This window comes from Podarcis muralis, chromosome 1 (genome assembly GCF_964188315.1).
Source record: "Podarcis muralis chromosome 1, rPodMur119.hap1.1, whole genome shotgun sequence".
Lineage (NCBI taxonomy): Eukaryota > Metazoa > Chordata > Lepidosauria > Squamata > Lacertidae > Podarcis > Podarcis muralis.
This window is the reverse complement of record NC_135655.1, coordinates 24,342,933-24,358,352: the sequence shown is the minus strand read 5'-3', so window position 1 is coordinate 24,358,352 and position 15,420 is coordinate 24,342,933. Positions and strand designations below refer to the sequence as shown.

The following is a 15,420-nucleotide window of genomic DNA, read 5'->3' as shown; positions in this document are numbered from 1 at the left end:
TAGCAGGATACAGTCTAGAGTTTAGAAACTAACATTCATGCACCTGAAATATGAATTCTACACTCAACACATTTTGCTTGAAAAAAATAGTGTTCAACATCAGACTCTCGAGAAATCTTAATTATGGAATTGTGTTTTTTAGTCTAAATTATATTTTCTTCAGGGGGCAGGGAGTTATTAAAGGATGGTCTGTGGTAATTCCTATTTAGGAGAATCCATGAAAATTGAATTTCTAAAATGGCTACTTTTCACTAGATGCAAAGCAAAATACAGTCTTAGTTAGGGGCCCATATCTTGCAAATGAATGAAATCAATGTCCTCTCAGACTAAATGGTTATCCAAATCTCATGGTTCTTGGAAGTGTGAGGCTTGTGCCTCTAGGGGGCACAAACATTTGCCAGAGAGTTTCCAAGTGCTGGATAGGAGGAACCTGAGAAGGAACAGGCTAGGAATCTGCAATACAGAAAGCTGCTGTGTGCCACAGCCTGTAGACTTTGCAGGGCTGGAGCTGCGCCAGCTTTAAGGCAGTGCAGATGGTTCCCCTGTACAGAGCACCAAGCCAAGAGGGCACAAATCTTAAGAAGATCCATAATTGAGAAGATCCATTTGGAGGCACTAAATTTTGGCCCCACACAGGCCTTGCCATATTACAAAAGATTACCAAAGTCCGCCTCTGGCTGGAGATGTCTTTCTCATAAGTCTGTGTTTCACTCCTGGAGTCCCTTAAGTTGTGCAGCAGCTCCCTACTCACTCCCATTCCTATGCGGTTTTTCTACTGCAATTTTTGTTATGAGTTGCATACCTATGCAAGAACAAGTCAGTACTTGCAAGAACAGGTTTGGTACTATGCTACAATTTGTTTCTCGTTTTGCAACCATAATTGCTTGTGGGTAGGAGGGATATCAGTCCAGGGACAGCTGCCTATTTTGTATAAAGGAGTAGCAGCCAGTTGCAGACTTTGAAGTTCCCCCTACACTCCACAGGCTGGATTTTTGGAGCTCTTTAAGTGTGTTGTCTGTGAACTGCATTTGGCATTAGGGCCCTCCTTCCCAGAGGCCCAGAGATTTCACTATGTGCAAAGGTGGTCATGCTGTAAAAAGCATTTGGGTGGTATTCAAAATTGGTTAAACTCAATATTTTTCATTGTTATTTATTTATTAAATTTGCATACCACCCTTTTCCCGACGATCACAGGATGGTTCACAACATAAAAATACAAAATGAGAACACAAAATGCATAATAAAAACAAACCAATAAACCCCCACCCACCCACAAAGACCTTTAAAAGTCCATAGAATGTTAATCAGCCCAAGGCCTGGTTATAGAGAAACATTTTCACTTGGTGCCTAAAGATAATGTAATGCAGGGGCCGGGTGAGCCTTCCTGGGGAGAGCATTCCACAAATGGGGAGCCACTGCAGAAAAGGCCTGTTCTCGTGTTGCCAACCTCTGGACCTCTCGAGGAGGAGGCACACGATGAAGCGTGTGAGATGAGGATCTCGGTAGGTTCATATGGACAGAGATGGTCCTTGAGCTATAGCGGTCCTGAGCTATAACCAGCACTTTGAATTGGGTCCAAAAGCTAATTGGCAGCTAGTGCAGTTGGGCCAGGAACAGTGTAATAAGCTCAAACCACCTTTTGCTGATGAGCAACCTGGCCTTGAATTCTGTACCAGCTGAAGTTTCTGAACTGCCTGCAGAGGCAGCCCCATAACACATTGCAGTAATCTAACCTAGAGGTTACCACAGCATAGGTGACATAGGTTAGGCCATCACTGTCCAGGAGTGCAGCTAGGCCCCCAGCCAAAGGCTAAGCCACCTTAGCCTCAAGTGACAGCAAAAGATCTAGAAGTATCCCCAAGCTACATACCCGCTCCTTCAGAGAGTGTGTAACCCCATGAAGAGCAAGCAACCTCACAGCCATCTGGTTTAGCAAACCGCCCACTAAGAGTGTTTCAGTCTTATCTGGATTGAGCTTCAGTTTATTGGTTCTCATCCAGTCCATTACCGAGACAAAACAATGGTCCAATCTGCCACACCATAAAGGAAAGGTAGAGCTATGTGTCATCAGCATATTGCTGATAATGCACTGCAAAAGGCTGGATAACCCCACTCAGAAGTTTTGTGTAGATGTTAAACAGCATTGGAGATAAAATTGTACCCTGAGGCTCCACAGGGCCAATGAGCAGTCCCCAAGCATCACCCTGTGGAAAAGTCCATCCAAGTAAGACCAGAACCACCACAAAGCGGTGCCACCCACTCCTAGCTTGGACAGTTGCCCCAGAAGGATATCATGTCCAATGGTATCAAAAGCCTCTGAGAGGTTGAGAATTGACAAGGACACATTTCCCCTGTCTCTTTTCCAACAGTGATTCCTCGCTTCCATCATACAACGTGGCCAAAGCAGTTTCTGTGCGAAAACCAGGCCTAAACACTGATTGAAATAGATCTAGAAAATCAGTTTCCTCCAAGAGCTCCTGGATCTGGTACAGACCAACCCCATCCTGCTTACCCATCCTGATCTGTAACAGACCAGATCAGCCTCCTCATCCACAATCAAATCATGGTTGAGAGAGGTGTTATTCAAAGCTGGCTTGGCATTCAACAATAGCAGCTGCAGACCCAAAGTCTGCTGATAGGACAACCACAATTTCCCAGGCTTGAAGGAGGGCTGGCACATGGCACAGTCACTAACTGCCTGTGCCGTGTGCCCCTTACCAGAAGACCCACTGAAATGGATGTATTCACAGAGTATGCAATTTATACATTACTATTTACTGCTGTAATAAAGATGGAGCCATTTCCTTTCTGGGCAAGGTGATCAGGAGGTTAGTAGTTGACCGGCTGCAGATATGCCTGGAGGAAGCAGGTTATATATGCCCATTTCAGTCTTGTTTCAGGCCCTGTTTTTGCACTGAAACAGTCTTGATTGTCCTATAGGGACTGTGCCCCTATTCATTTTGCTTGATCTCTCAATGGCTTTTGACACCATTGACCATGGTGTCCTTCTGGAATGCCTCAGAAGCATGAGTTGGAGGCACCATATTATGGTGGTTTCACCCCTATTGGCAGAGACTATTGCTCAACCTCACAGCTTTTGTTCTGTGGGGTGCTGAAAGGGGCTATGCTGTCTCCTGCACTATTTAACAGCTATATGACATGGTTTGGAGCTGTCATCCATGAATCTGGAGCATGGTTTCCCTAGTCTGCCATTGCTAACCTCTCAAGAGTTTTCCATGGCTATGAGTGCTTATGCTCTGCTTAGCTGTTCCAGCACTGGATAGCCTGACCTCAGTTGTCCATGCTCTGGTGACCTCCTGCCTGAACTACAGTAATGCACTATACATGGGGCTGCCCTTGAAGACCATCTGAGGCTGCAGCTAGTGCAGAATGGCTGCTAGGTTGGATGGGACCATGTGTCACCGGTCCTGAAAGCAGTGCTCAGGCTGTCAGAGCTACTAGGCTCAATGCAAGGTGCTAGTACTAGCACAAAACTCTGAACAGTAGCCCAAAAGAACACCTCCTCAAGTAACAACCATACAGGACCCTGTGGGGTGTGAAACACAGAGCAATCAAATACAACATTCCTAGAGTGGACATAAAAAGGGGATGTCTGGACCAGCCAGTCGGAACTTCCTGTTTCCTCCTGGGCTGGGACAAACTTCCTCTACATGTGACCAGAGGTGGACGTGACCTCACCTGTGCAGGTAACAAAATAGCACAGAGGAGGCAGCCATCTGACTCTCTGACTCCATTCCCACAGGCCCTATGATCAGCAGGAGGGGTGCTGCTGCGAGCTGCTGCCCAGTTAGCCTTAACCTATGAAGTAACCTTGGTGGTTTCTTGTTTGTGGAATGCCCCCCCCCCCCGGGGAGACGCATCTGTCTCTCATTATTAACGTTCAGGAGGAACTTAAAAACATTCCTGTTCACCCAGGCATTTGACAGCTGAAAGGTACTGTTCTGGACAGCCTTATAACTACAAGCTGTGAATGTGATTGTTTTAAAATGCTTTTAGACGTTTCAAAATGTTGTTGGATCTTGTTATTGTTTTTAATGTTTGAATATGTTTGAATTTGATTTTTCATAGTATTAAGATGTATTAAGTTTGCTGCCCTGGGCTCCTTATTGAGGAAGTGTGGGATAGAAATTTTAATAACAAGTTGTTGCTTGGGTGCCTAATATTTGTTCTTACATAATATAGAACTGTCATTCACACATATACCGTATTTTGTGGTTTTTTAAATGCCTGCTTGGAAAAGGGGACTCGTTTTTGTAACTGTTCAATTAGCTTGGCTTCCAGAACATTTCACCATAGTCTCTATATTATGCAAATGCTTATACATGGAGAGTGGTATCAACAGTTCATGTTTTCAAAATAAACTGACACATTTGCGATTATTTCAATCTGAGCTTTCAGCTTGCTGAACGCCTTTGATACAACAGTTATTTACATATCCCTCCACCATGCTCATGAAACAAAATGTATTGCAGGCCCAACTCATATGATCTTCTCTTGATGGAGAAGAAATAAACACTTGTTTAAGCACCTGTGTTACAACATTGTATGCAAATAGTGGAAATATGACACGTGCTCTTCCCTCCACCATGGAAAATAACATTGGCTGGGTAAGCATGCAGATAAACCCTAATTAGTCCATCCAAATATGGTCTCTCGTTAAATCCCTTCTAATTTATGAGGTGTTAAAAGTGCAAAGCCAAGGCATCTGGTAGAGGGTGGCTGGTAGACCTGGAGGCCTCCAGAGGTTGTTAGACTCCAACTCCATCAACCCCAGCCAATATGGCCAATGATAATGGAATTTGGGGGCTTGTTCTATAAGGTCTAAAGTAACATAACCAGGAGAAGAATTTGGTTTGCTTGTATCACAGTGATTGGTGAGTGCATAGTAGGTTTAGCATGCTCACATGTTTATCCGCATTGTATGAATGTGGCTGCTGGGAGGCAAAAAGCCAGAGGTTTTTCACAATGCTGCAGTGAGCCTCTGGCTTGCGCACTTCCCCCTCCTTCTTCCTCTTCCTTCATAGCTGGGAGGTGGAATTTGAAAGCTTTCACTTCTCTTTGTTTTTTTTTAATTAACTGCAGCTCATCATTTTGTCCAAACCCCCCAAAACATGGTTTAAATAAGCCAACTTCAAAACATGGGTTATGGGTGTTATCATGTATTTGATTATGAGAAGAGAGTTCTGACATGATATGTAATCAAACTGGCTTTAAAAAAAGATGTTACATTTCCTGGATTGCCGTGTATAATTACTGTACATGGAAAAATAATTCTAGACAATACTCAAGACAATTTTATGTTGTTTAGTTACCCCCAAATAAGTTAAACACTCTGCTGAATGGTAAATCAGCATAGTTATGTCAAAAGATGGATTTCCCCCTCCCCATCCACTTTCAAGCATGCTTTGGGGTAAATCTGATGTTCACATTAGGGTTCGCGGAAAACTAGAACATAATTTTGTGAATGTTGCATTGGGCAGAGTTAATTCTATTTTTGCATCTCATTATATTGATGTCCCACAATGCACAGGATATACACATTACCCTGATTTAGATAACCTGAACCCAGCAGAAGGCTGCATGATTGCTGGGATGCTGAATTCTCATTGTTCAGAGAAACAGGGAATGGGCGTGCCTGGCCTCAAATTAGATCTAAAATGTTTCACACAGGATGCTTCTCAGTACTAATCAGTGAGGGAAGTAAAAGAGGGGTGCCAAGACTGTGCATGCAGTGGAATGTGCCAGGGACACAAATGTCACAGAAGCGATTCATTTGTCACCTGCAATTCTCATGTATATACCTGTACTAAGAAGCACAAACCAGTGTATTCAGAATGTATGCTTATTTTGATGCTTACATTTGGTTGTTAGAACCATTTCAAACATACAGGCACTTGCATTTCAAAAATCTAACTCGCCAACTTGCGTGTAATTTTCCCCTGTGTGGATACGATTTTGACACGGGTTTCAGAACAAATGATCCCTCATGTGCCTTCTGTGGGTGCCTGTATGCATGAATGAATGGACTAGCTGTAAGATTATTAGCCGGAGAGCAAGAGATTCAATGAGTCTTACTCTGTGCAAAATAATAATAATTGGTAAAATATATTTGAATTATCTATTCACTTTGAATTCACTAAGCAATGCTGTGAAAATGCAATTAATAAATCCTATTGCATCGAATGGCACCCCACAGCTTCTTAAATGTACTGTATAAACATTAACATGAGCAGCCTGGTCCTCATTTCCAGCACAGCTCTGCAAGCAAACACAGCGATTTATCTTTCATTGAGAACACTTTTATTCACAAGGCAAAAACCAGAGTTAGACTTTTAGGTTGTGGGCAAGGCACTCACAATGTGAGCAAATGTTATTCTGCTCACAGAACTAATTTAATGCTTGTGATACAAAAACACTAAATTAGCCTTGAAGAATGGGTTCACGCATGTCTACTAGCATTCACCAGACATTATTACAACCCAAGCCTTAAAACCAATAGAATTTCTGCAGGTCCTAGGAACAAACTTAATTCTTGGGACTTTTTTGTGAACTAGATAAACCTTTTGCTGGTTTATCTCTTTTATTTTCTATTTTATTTTCACCCATTTAAAAAAATATTATAGTTTAAGAGCTGCAAGGTGGCTTTCATTTCAGTAATAAAATAAGGAGTCTTCTATTTGAGTGAGAGTCAATCCCCAGTACTTAAACATTCATGCTGAAAGTAAACACAGCAATGTACAGCACTAGGTCAGAAATAACATCTCTTGATTACAAATTCAGGATCTTATTGGGAAACTGTACACTGAGCCAAAACTCACTTCTTCCTTTCCATGTGTTTCAGCATCTGGCAGTGAGTGGGAAACAGATGTAGGATATCTGATACTGCAGTACTGTGACTAGACTCAATACATTTGCAGTGCTCCATCCTTCTGATAGACTCTAGTCAGTCAGGTGGATTGTTGTCTGTTTTTATCAGCACCATTTCTCGAAGCATGCTGGACACTGGAGAATGTCTCTTTGCAATTGTGGGGCACTGACGCCTCTTCAGTAGTGTCCTCTTTGGAAGGTCTCCATGTCTCTCAATGTGGCATATGTACACATTTCCAGACAAATATGCTGTATTTTCAAACAGAAAGAGAATAAATAAAAGTTACAGCAAGTTGAGAGATTTTAAAAGTAATTTCAATGTATATTTAAAGTTGTTATGCTTGGCTTTTTGCTAGTTCAACATGACTGCTTGTCTTTCAAGCATCTGAGTGTCGGGGTAATTGCCGGCAGGCAGGGCGGGCAACGACATTATATGTGCCAGCCCGTTACTCTTATCTGTGTGCCGCTCCTCAATCTTACTTCCCGATGAGATTCTGTGACTCATGTCCAGAGACACTGAGCACACATTAGCAGAGAAACAACATCAGCAGAAGCTAGGCTCGGGGGTGTGAGTACTAAGCTACTTTAAAGGTAAAGGTAAAGGTACCCCTGCCCATACGGGCCAGTCTTGACAGACTCTAGGGTTGTGCGCCCATCTCACTTAAGAGGCCGGGGGCCAGCGCTGTCCGCATACACTTCTGGGTCACGTGGCCAGCGTGACAAGCTGCATCTGGCGAGCCAGTGCAGCACACGGAACGCCGTTTACCTTCCCGCTAGTAAGCGGTCCCTATTTATCTACTTGCACCCGGGGGTGCTTTCGAACTGCTAGGTGGGCAGGAGCTGGGACCGAACTAAGCTACTTTATTTATATACAAAATCAGGACAAAGGAAAACATGGCTCCTCTCTTTCTTGTTCTCAGAGAGAAGAGAGAACACAAAAGCAATACAGAATAGAACTTCCGTTCACAAGACTCCAGCAATCAGTGCTGGATGTAAAACACAGCGAGGGAATGGAATACAAACACTGAGTCCCTTTTCAGAAAAAGCAGAAAATAATTTGCTTTAATCTGTTTTTTTCTAGCATTTAGATAAAGATTTACATACCTGCTGTCATCTCCGCCAGCACTAACAACATATCTGTCCCCACTTGTAAAACGAATATTAGTCACGTGGGCTGAGTGACCTAAAAATCGTTTATGTTTTGCCTTTGAAATAAAACAAAATCTACATGTCATTTTCATTATTTTTAAAATGAGCCCCTAATTCCACAGTATGCATATGGAGAATTATTTTTAATCTGTCTCCCCCACAACATGCTGCTACCATCCACATTACTGCCACACTATCCCAATCTCTCCTGACCCTTTAGAAACAAAAGTGTGGTTCAGCAGCTGGATCAATTTGAAGTTTGCACTGATCCAGCTGCTGAACCACACTTCTGTTTCTATGTAGAGAACTGCAGAACAGTGATACAGCAGTTGCACATGCATTCTCTTATTTGTTCTCTCAGTGCTGTGCTCCTCCACTGGGAAACAGCACTCTGGGGCTAGGTTGAGTCCACTCTGCTACTCAACTGTCCACAAAGGGCTGCAACTGCTACTTGTTGCAGCCAGCACCTGGGCATGCAAATCCACTTACATCTTAGAAGGTGGGACAGCATTGCAGGCTGGCGCTGCCTTGCCCAATGTTTCCCGATGAGGGGCTGCCTCTGCTGGGGGAATATCAGATGGTGGGGAACCAAAATGGCTCTCTGACGGCCAGGAAAACTACCTGCCAAATTGGCCAATGGCCATGTCAGACCTCTTACATCTGGAATCAATAAAGTTGTGGCCTTGAGTATTGACTGGTTTCTGTACTGGGTCAGGTTGGCAGGGTTGCAGCACCTGGGCACACAACAGCCACTTGCAACAGGTTAGTGGCAAGTTGTATGAATGGAGTCAGGACTGTCCCATTGACTCAAACCACCAAGCAAGCAATGATACTTGTATCTTTCATTTTCCATCTTCAAAGGACTCCAGAGGTCCTGTTGAAGAAAACTAGGTGGTAAAGAAAAATATCCTGCAATTTTCCTTCTCCAATTTTACAGTGGTTCAACTTAGTAAAGGAGCTCTCATAATCTTCAATCAAAAGGTTCTTACAAATTTTTCTGGACAAGGGAAGTCGAACAGCTTGACCATGCCAAAGTCATCGCCTGTTACAAGGCTGATTCCCGAGTGAGAAACACAGGCACAATTTACATCGGCTTTCTCAGCATGCCTGGACCAGATTCCAACAACTTCATCTCCTAAAATGCTGAAGCAAAAGGTAGGAAATGGAGCCATTTAAAGAAATACATTTTGAGGATTGATGTAATTTTATTTACTTATTTAAAGTGTTTACATAGATCATTTATTCTATTAAGAGTACAGGATGGTGCACAGCAATTATGTCACAGCACAAATAGTGTCAGAAAAACTGCTTATACATCCATAAAACAGGAATTGCATAAATTTGGGCAGGAAATGATGTGGCATATTTTAAGAAAGCTTCAGTATGTCTGGATTTACCTGGTCCAACTGGCCCATGTTATTCTATCAATCACAGTTTGATCCAGGAGCTGTTTTCCTGAAGGCACTTCATAAACTTGCCTTTTGTAAGACCCAGTAGAGACCTATAAGAATTAGTATAGAGTGATACAATTGCAGATATCCTGAAGATATTTTTGTCTTGAAATACGTTTCTGCTAAGGAACAAATAGGTCAACATATCAAGAGATACTAATCAATATAATTTTCAAAATCAACAGTAAAACTGTTGGTGTATGTACCTGGTCCTATGCTATCCTGTCAATCATCCTATTCTTATTCGGATTTGGTTTTTGCTTGAGTCTTGTCATGGTAACAATACTTAACAGAATATTCTAGGAATATAAAAAGTAGTGCATTTCTACAACGCAACACAAAAGCTGAATTGTCTTTAAACTGGTTCAGACATAATGACAGCTTCTAAGTGAATAACTTGGAGCCACTATCAAGCTTACAGTGGAACCATTCATGAGAACCAGCACCTTTGCATGGAGGTTGCAAATGTGGGTGCTGGCTATTGGCATGATAACAATGGCTTGAAAAAGGGTTCACAAATTACACAGATCCTGGTGGCCTGGTAGACACATAGAGGCACTGGTGCTCACAAACAGAAGCTTTGCTTAACTGCGCTTCTATGTTGCAAGCCCGTTTGCAGCACTGTGCCTTCCCAATGTGCTCTTCGTTATGTCGGAGCCTGTGTAACACATGAAACAAATAGGAGTTTTTAATTCCTGGACATAAACTAACCATCGGTTCCAAGATGTATTTCTACTTACATGTGAGAGATGATAAACAGAGTAAGATATTGAAAATAGTTGTTATTATTATTAATTAAATATTAATACTGCCCTTCATCCAAAGATCACAGGGAAGTTTACAATATAAAAACACAAAAAGACATACCATAGTAACAAACAAAAGCAATACCCCCCAGTTTAAAAGGGCATGTTTATGAAACAAGTTTAAATTAATAAAAAAATAAAAGCTCCCAGTTATATTTACCTGAAGATAACAGCTATCTGCTGAAAAATCCATTTGAATTACAAAACTAGGAATGTCTTTGCAGTAGCTAGCTCGGTTAAGAGCAGGCCCCAATGTCAGGTCATAAAAATCCACTGCATTTTCACTGGAACCCACTGCTAAGTAATGAGAATCTGGACTGAACCTATGTAGATAAACAGGTTAAATGAGTTCTTGCTTGTATTAAACAAATCTCAAAATATTATTTTTTTCATTTACTTTTTATGCCAGATATTTTGTAAAATGATTGTGGTATAAAATGGAGCAAAGATTTAAAGCATATGCTATATAAATATGAAATAAAAGACATTTCAATGCTGCAGTTCTACATACATTTATCTTGGAGGAAGCCTCACTGAACACAGTGAGATTTATTTCTAAGTAACAATGTCATCAGATCATGCCTTTTTCATAGTATATATCAAGTGGAGTATTTCCCCCCCTTTAATCACTAACTGAACCTCTCCAAATCAAACTTGGTCATTTCTTAACGATTTTCTCTGCCACAAAATGGTTTTATTCCATTTCAAACATTTTCTCCACGTCAAATAGCATCCTTTTCTCTACATGTTATGCTATTCCTGTCTAGTTCTCTGTTCATCTGTACATAGGATGGTATTCAACTACATGTTTACTCATTTAGTCATGTTCATTAATTTCAGTGAGTCTACTCTGAATAAACCTTAGTTAAACAGCACCTCAAGTATGGACTCCACAAATACCACCACTGAAACTGTCAGTAATTTATGTTCTTGAAAACCTTGGGGTTTCACTAGGGCTTTGCAAAATCTGCATATATTTTTTAAAAAAATTCTCTTTCTGGCTTGCACATGCACCCAGCGGTTAGCAGCACAGCACAGCATGGCTGAGCTGGCTTCGCACCCGTCGCTGCCTATTACCATGAGGGGGAGTGGCAAAGCAGTGGGGAGCTCAGTGCAGTGGGCATGAAGCGGCAGAGCCAATCCAAGGCTCCTGCCACTGACTGGCAGAGATGTGCAGCATCGGGAAGCCAGGTCAGCAACGCAGACCCACCCCACCCCACTGGCTGCTACTGGTTGTGTGTCTTAAAGGGGCCTAAATCACTCTGTTCCCTTCAAAAAATGGTGACAGGCAGTAGTGTGCACACAGTACATAATTAAGCTATGAATTCACTCCCACAAGTTGTTGTGATTGCCACCAGTTTGGATGGCCTTAAAAAGCAGTTTAGACAAATTCATGGAGGATAAGGCTATCAATAACTAGATCATGATGGTTGTGGGCTGTGAACTTCCAGTATCATAGAATCATAGAATTGGAAGGGACCATAAAAGTCATATAGTGCAACCCCCTGCAATACAGGAATGACCCATGACCCTGAGATTAATAGTTATTTGCTGAGGACATGACTGGACAGAGTGTTGTCACATTCATGTCTTCTTGCTGTCGCATTCATGTCCTTGTGGACGTCCCATATGTACCTGGTTGGCCACTTTGGGGAGTGATTGCTGGCATAAATGGACTTTGGTCTAATCTAGCAGGGATACTCCTATGTTCTTAATGCTGCCTCCTCATGCATGCACATCCACCATATCCAACAAGATGCGGATATAATTTTTAGAGAATCCAGAACCACAGCAGGTAAGGGAACATGATATCTCACCTGATGTCCTGAATGGCTGATCTTCTGTCCCTTTTCTTCCCCCATATTTTCAGAGAGTTCACTAACAAGATAATAAATTCTCCGTTTTTCATGCCAATAGCCACCATGTCGCCCTCTGGACTATAAGACACAGTGCGTGCTGCGTGGCCCAAATTTACTTTGTTCACCATCTTCTGTGAGAATTGGGTTTTAAAAGGAAGCACAATTAAATGTTTCCATTTATGTACAATGAATATAGCATAGCAAGAATATGTCATGATTTATTTTTAGATCTTACATTTACTTAAATACATTTAAAAGAAAATATGTACAAGTTTTCTCAGTGGATTTATTTTTCTAAACAATTACGGTATATAGTCTTACTGTAATTTTTATACCTACTTTATCAGCAATATCCCAGAGTCTGACTGTCCCATCTTCTGCAGCAGAAAGGAAAACATCACGAGAAGGGTGTGTTGCTAGTCCCCAGATAGGCCCATCCATGTGGCCATTAATTAGAATGTTACATGCTGCATTTTTCTCTCCAACTTCTATTATTTCAGCATTCTTTGTCCCAACAAGAATTTTCCCCTGGAACAATGTTCAGTTAATGAAAACTATTTTTAAAAATAGCATCTGTTGATGAGGGGTAACATGAATCTATGCATAGTAACTTAGAAGTCATGAACATATTTTCACTAAAGGAATTGTTGAAATCATGAAAGTATTAAATACTAGGGGGGCAGGATCCTTGCTCATTCTGATTGCCAACCTCCTGCTATTTCCCCCATGTTAACCATGAGCTTCCCTTGCAACTACTAAGCTCCCTTTTCACCTTTCCAGTCCTATTTCTGAAGCCTCTTGTACTCCTTTTTTCACCTTCATACTCATTTCCATGCCTCTTCCTCCCTCCTTGTTTTTCACACCCCTTTGCACTGCCTGGTTTTCACCTCTACCTCCTTATCCCCCTTCTCCCACCTTTTTTCAAGCGTCCCTTGCACACAGACCATCTCCACTTCCATGCCTCCTCCTTCTCTCTTCTATTTTGCAGCCCACCTCCCTTTGCACACACACTCTCATTTTAAACATTGGGAAAGATTTGAGTAGAGCAAGAAGGAAATTGGGAAAGACTGTGCTGTACCCATGTTAGCTTTTTGGTGCTAGCTTGTGCTTCTGTGTTGTAGACACATTCGTTCTTTCTGCTTGTTAAAACTTAAAGAACAAAAAGATAACCCTCAGTGTTGCTCCCTTTCCAATCTAATTAGATCTCTCACATTGCTTTAAACCACCACTTTTTCTCTTTCAGTGTTCCTTCATCCCCTTTGCTCAAACCTCTCCTGTTGTGAAAACTGCCACTTTTCTGCTCTCGGTGTTCCTCTTTTCTTTCTGTCCCGTCTTCAGTACTTTCATGCAGCAGAGAGGATCTCAATATTGCCCAAGTCAAGAAACATCAGCGAAAGGTACAACAATGAAACTAAATACCAAAAATGCCAACATGCGTATATGCTTCCTCAACATGTTGTGAAGGTCACCAATCTGAATGGCTTTAAATGGGGATTAGACAGAATTCATGGAGTAGTTACATGGAGTAGCTACTAATCCTGATGGCTATATGCTACCTCCACAGTCAGAACACTGGACTACATAAGCCTTTTGTCAAACAGGCTCTTCTTATCTAATATTTGAATAGAATTTTAACAGCTAAGATTGAGAGTATACATGTTGTGATGGTTAGAAACAAACAGAAAAGATAGGTTGCTGACAAATAAGCAAAGATGATCTAAAACCAATATGAACCAACATGACAGATGTTGTCATCTCTTTAAGGAGACCACCACTTACTTTGCCTCTGCACACAGAGCGAACACAGTCAATTATCTGTCCTGTCTCTAATCTGAAGGCACGACACCGCCTTAGCTCCTGATCCCATAGTTTAACTGCTCCACCTTCTTTTGATCTAGTGAAAATAAAGAAAGAAACATTATAGAAAGAATAGATAAAATCACTCAGTGTAAAATGCATGTGTTCAAATCCCATATTCCATTCATTCAATGGATATCACAGCTGAGATTCACAAATGAATAATTAAAACCGCTATTTTAAAATATACAATATTATGTCAGTTTTGCTATCCACAAACTATTTTGCAATGGTTTTAGCTTACTTAAGAGTATGTAATTTTTAGATTTCCACATTTGTCATAGTTGTTAAGCACATGTTTACTATTTTGTAGAAGCTTCTGTTATTTTAACTATTTCATGTCACATTGTAGTTAAGGCTAATATGCTAGCCAGTGAGAGCGTGAGTGCTCAACTTTTCACTTCCTTGACTTGGGTATTCATTCCCCTAATCTTAGACATAATCTAGTACATGCTTAACTCTTTCCTATGTAAGAGAAAATGACTGAGGATACACCTTACTTTATAATACATTTTGTTGCAGTAAGAATATAGGAAAACATAAAGAATACAAGATTATTTCTTAAAGTCAGTCACTCACTTTGAAATGATTATTTTTCTGAAAGGCTTATTAGTATTAAACTAAAGAAGATTGAGTCTAGCAGCAAACCATGCAATACTAGTGGGAAACAGGTGAAATAATTGAATTTAGTTTCCTGTTTTACTCATTGTAAATAATTAGGTAGGGAATTTTTCTAACATTTAACAAGAGTTGCCATCGTTGCTGTGTCAGTAAAAGTCACTACTTGCTCTGCTACAGCTAATAGAGATAAATAGGTTTAGGCTGTCAATTTACTTATGTACAAATAATGAATTGTATATACTTAAAAGTAGAACTACCACAGTGTAATTTACTTCAACACATTTAGGCATTCATTAATATATTTGTAAAATGTATCTGTAAGAAAACCAGACTCACGGCCTCTCCTTGCCTCCTGTTACAATTAAGCCATCTCGTAGTGTTGTGTACATTGCAAATATAGGCCCATTGTGAGCTTTGCCTACAATTCGATTCAGTATATGTTCTTTCCAAACACACACATCTCCACTGATTGTACCTGTAAATGTCAAATTATTCTGAAAAGGAGGGAGGGAATGTGTTCATCACATGATTTCAAAAGGGGAAAATGCATATATTTATAATGAAACTACAGGTGGTGCAGAGGACAGTGGACAGAGTACTAACTGTGGCTAACTGCTACATGCATTTTATACCAGTTCAAAATATCTTCAGAAAAATGATTTATGTTTTCAGTTCAAAATATTTATTTTACGGTTTCAATACTTTAATGGCCTGGAATCAAAGCACTACCTTCTCCCATATGAACTTGCCTGCCAATTAAGACTGTCCTCGATGGCCCTTGTCCAGGTT

At 41.0% G+C, this 15,420-nt stretch overlaps 1 protein-coding gene across 5 annotated transcripts in view; it reads right to left on the bottom strand.

Moving 5' to 3' along the window:
• Positions 1-6,298: 6,298 nt before the first annotated feature.
• Positions 6,299-15,420, bottom strand: part of EML5 (EMAP like 5) — an 86,586-nt gene continuing 77,464 nt past the window's right edge. For 4 of the 5 annotated variants that reach the window (XM_077924919.1, XM_077924916.1, XM_077924925.1 and 1 more), the window contains 9 exons: positions 14,968-15,125; positions 13,933-14,047; positions 12,493-12,681; positions 12,112-12,284; positions 10,455-10,617; positions 9,435-9,538; positions 9,027-9,180; positions 7,993-8,093; positions 6,299-7,137 (listed from right to left, as the gene is read on the bottom strand). In XM_077924919.1, coding sequence (XP_077781045.1) covers positions 7,101-7,137; positions 7,993-8,093; positions 9,027-9,180; positions 9,435-9,538; positions 10,455-10,617; positions 12,112-12,284; positions 12,493-12,681; positions 13,933-14,047; positions 14,968-15,125 — 1,194 coding nt within the window. In that variant the 3' untranslated portion in view covers positions 6,299-7,100. The remainder of the gene's footprint in view (positions 7,138-7,992; positions 8,094-9,026; positions 9,181-9,434; positions 9,539-10,454; positions 10,618-12,111; positions 12,285-12,492; positions 12,682-13,932; positions 14,048-14,967; positions 15,126-15,420) is intronic. The other variant, XM_077924917.1, reaches the window with a different exon arrangement.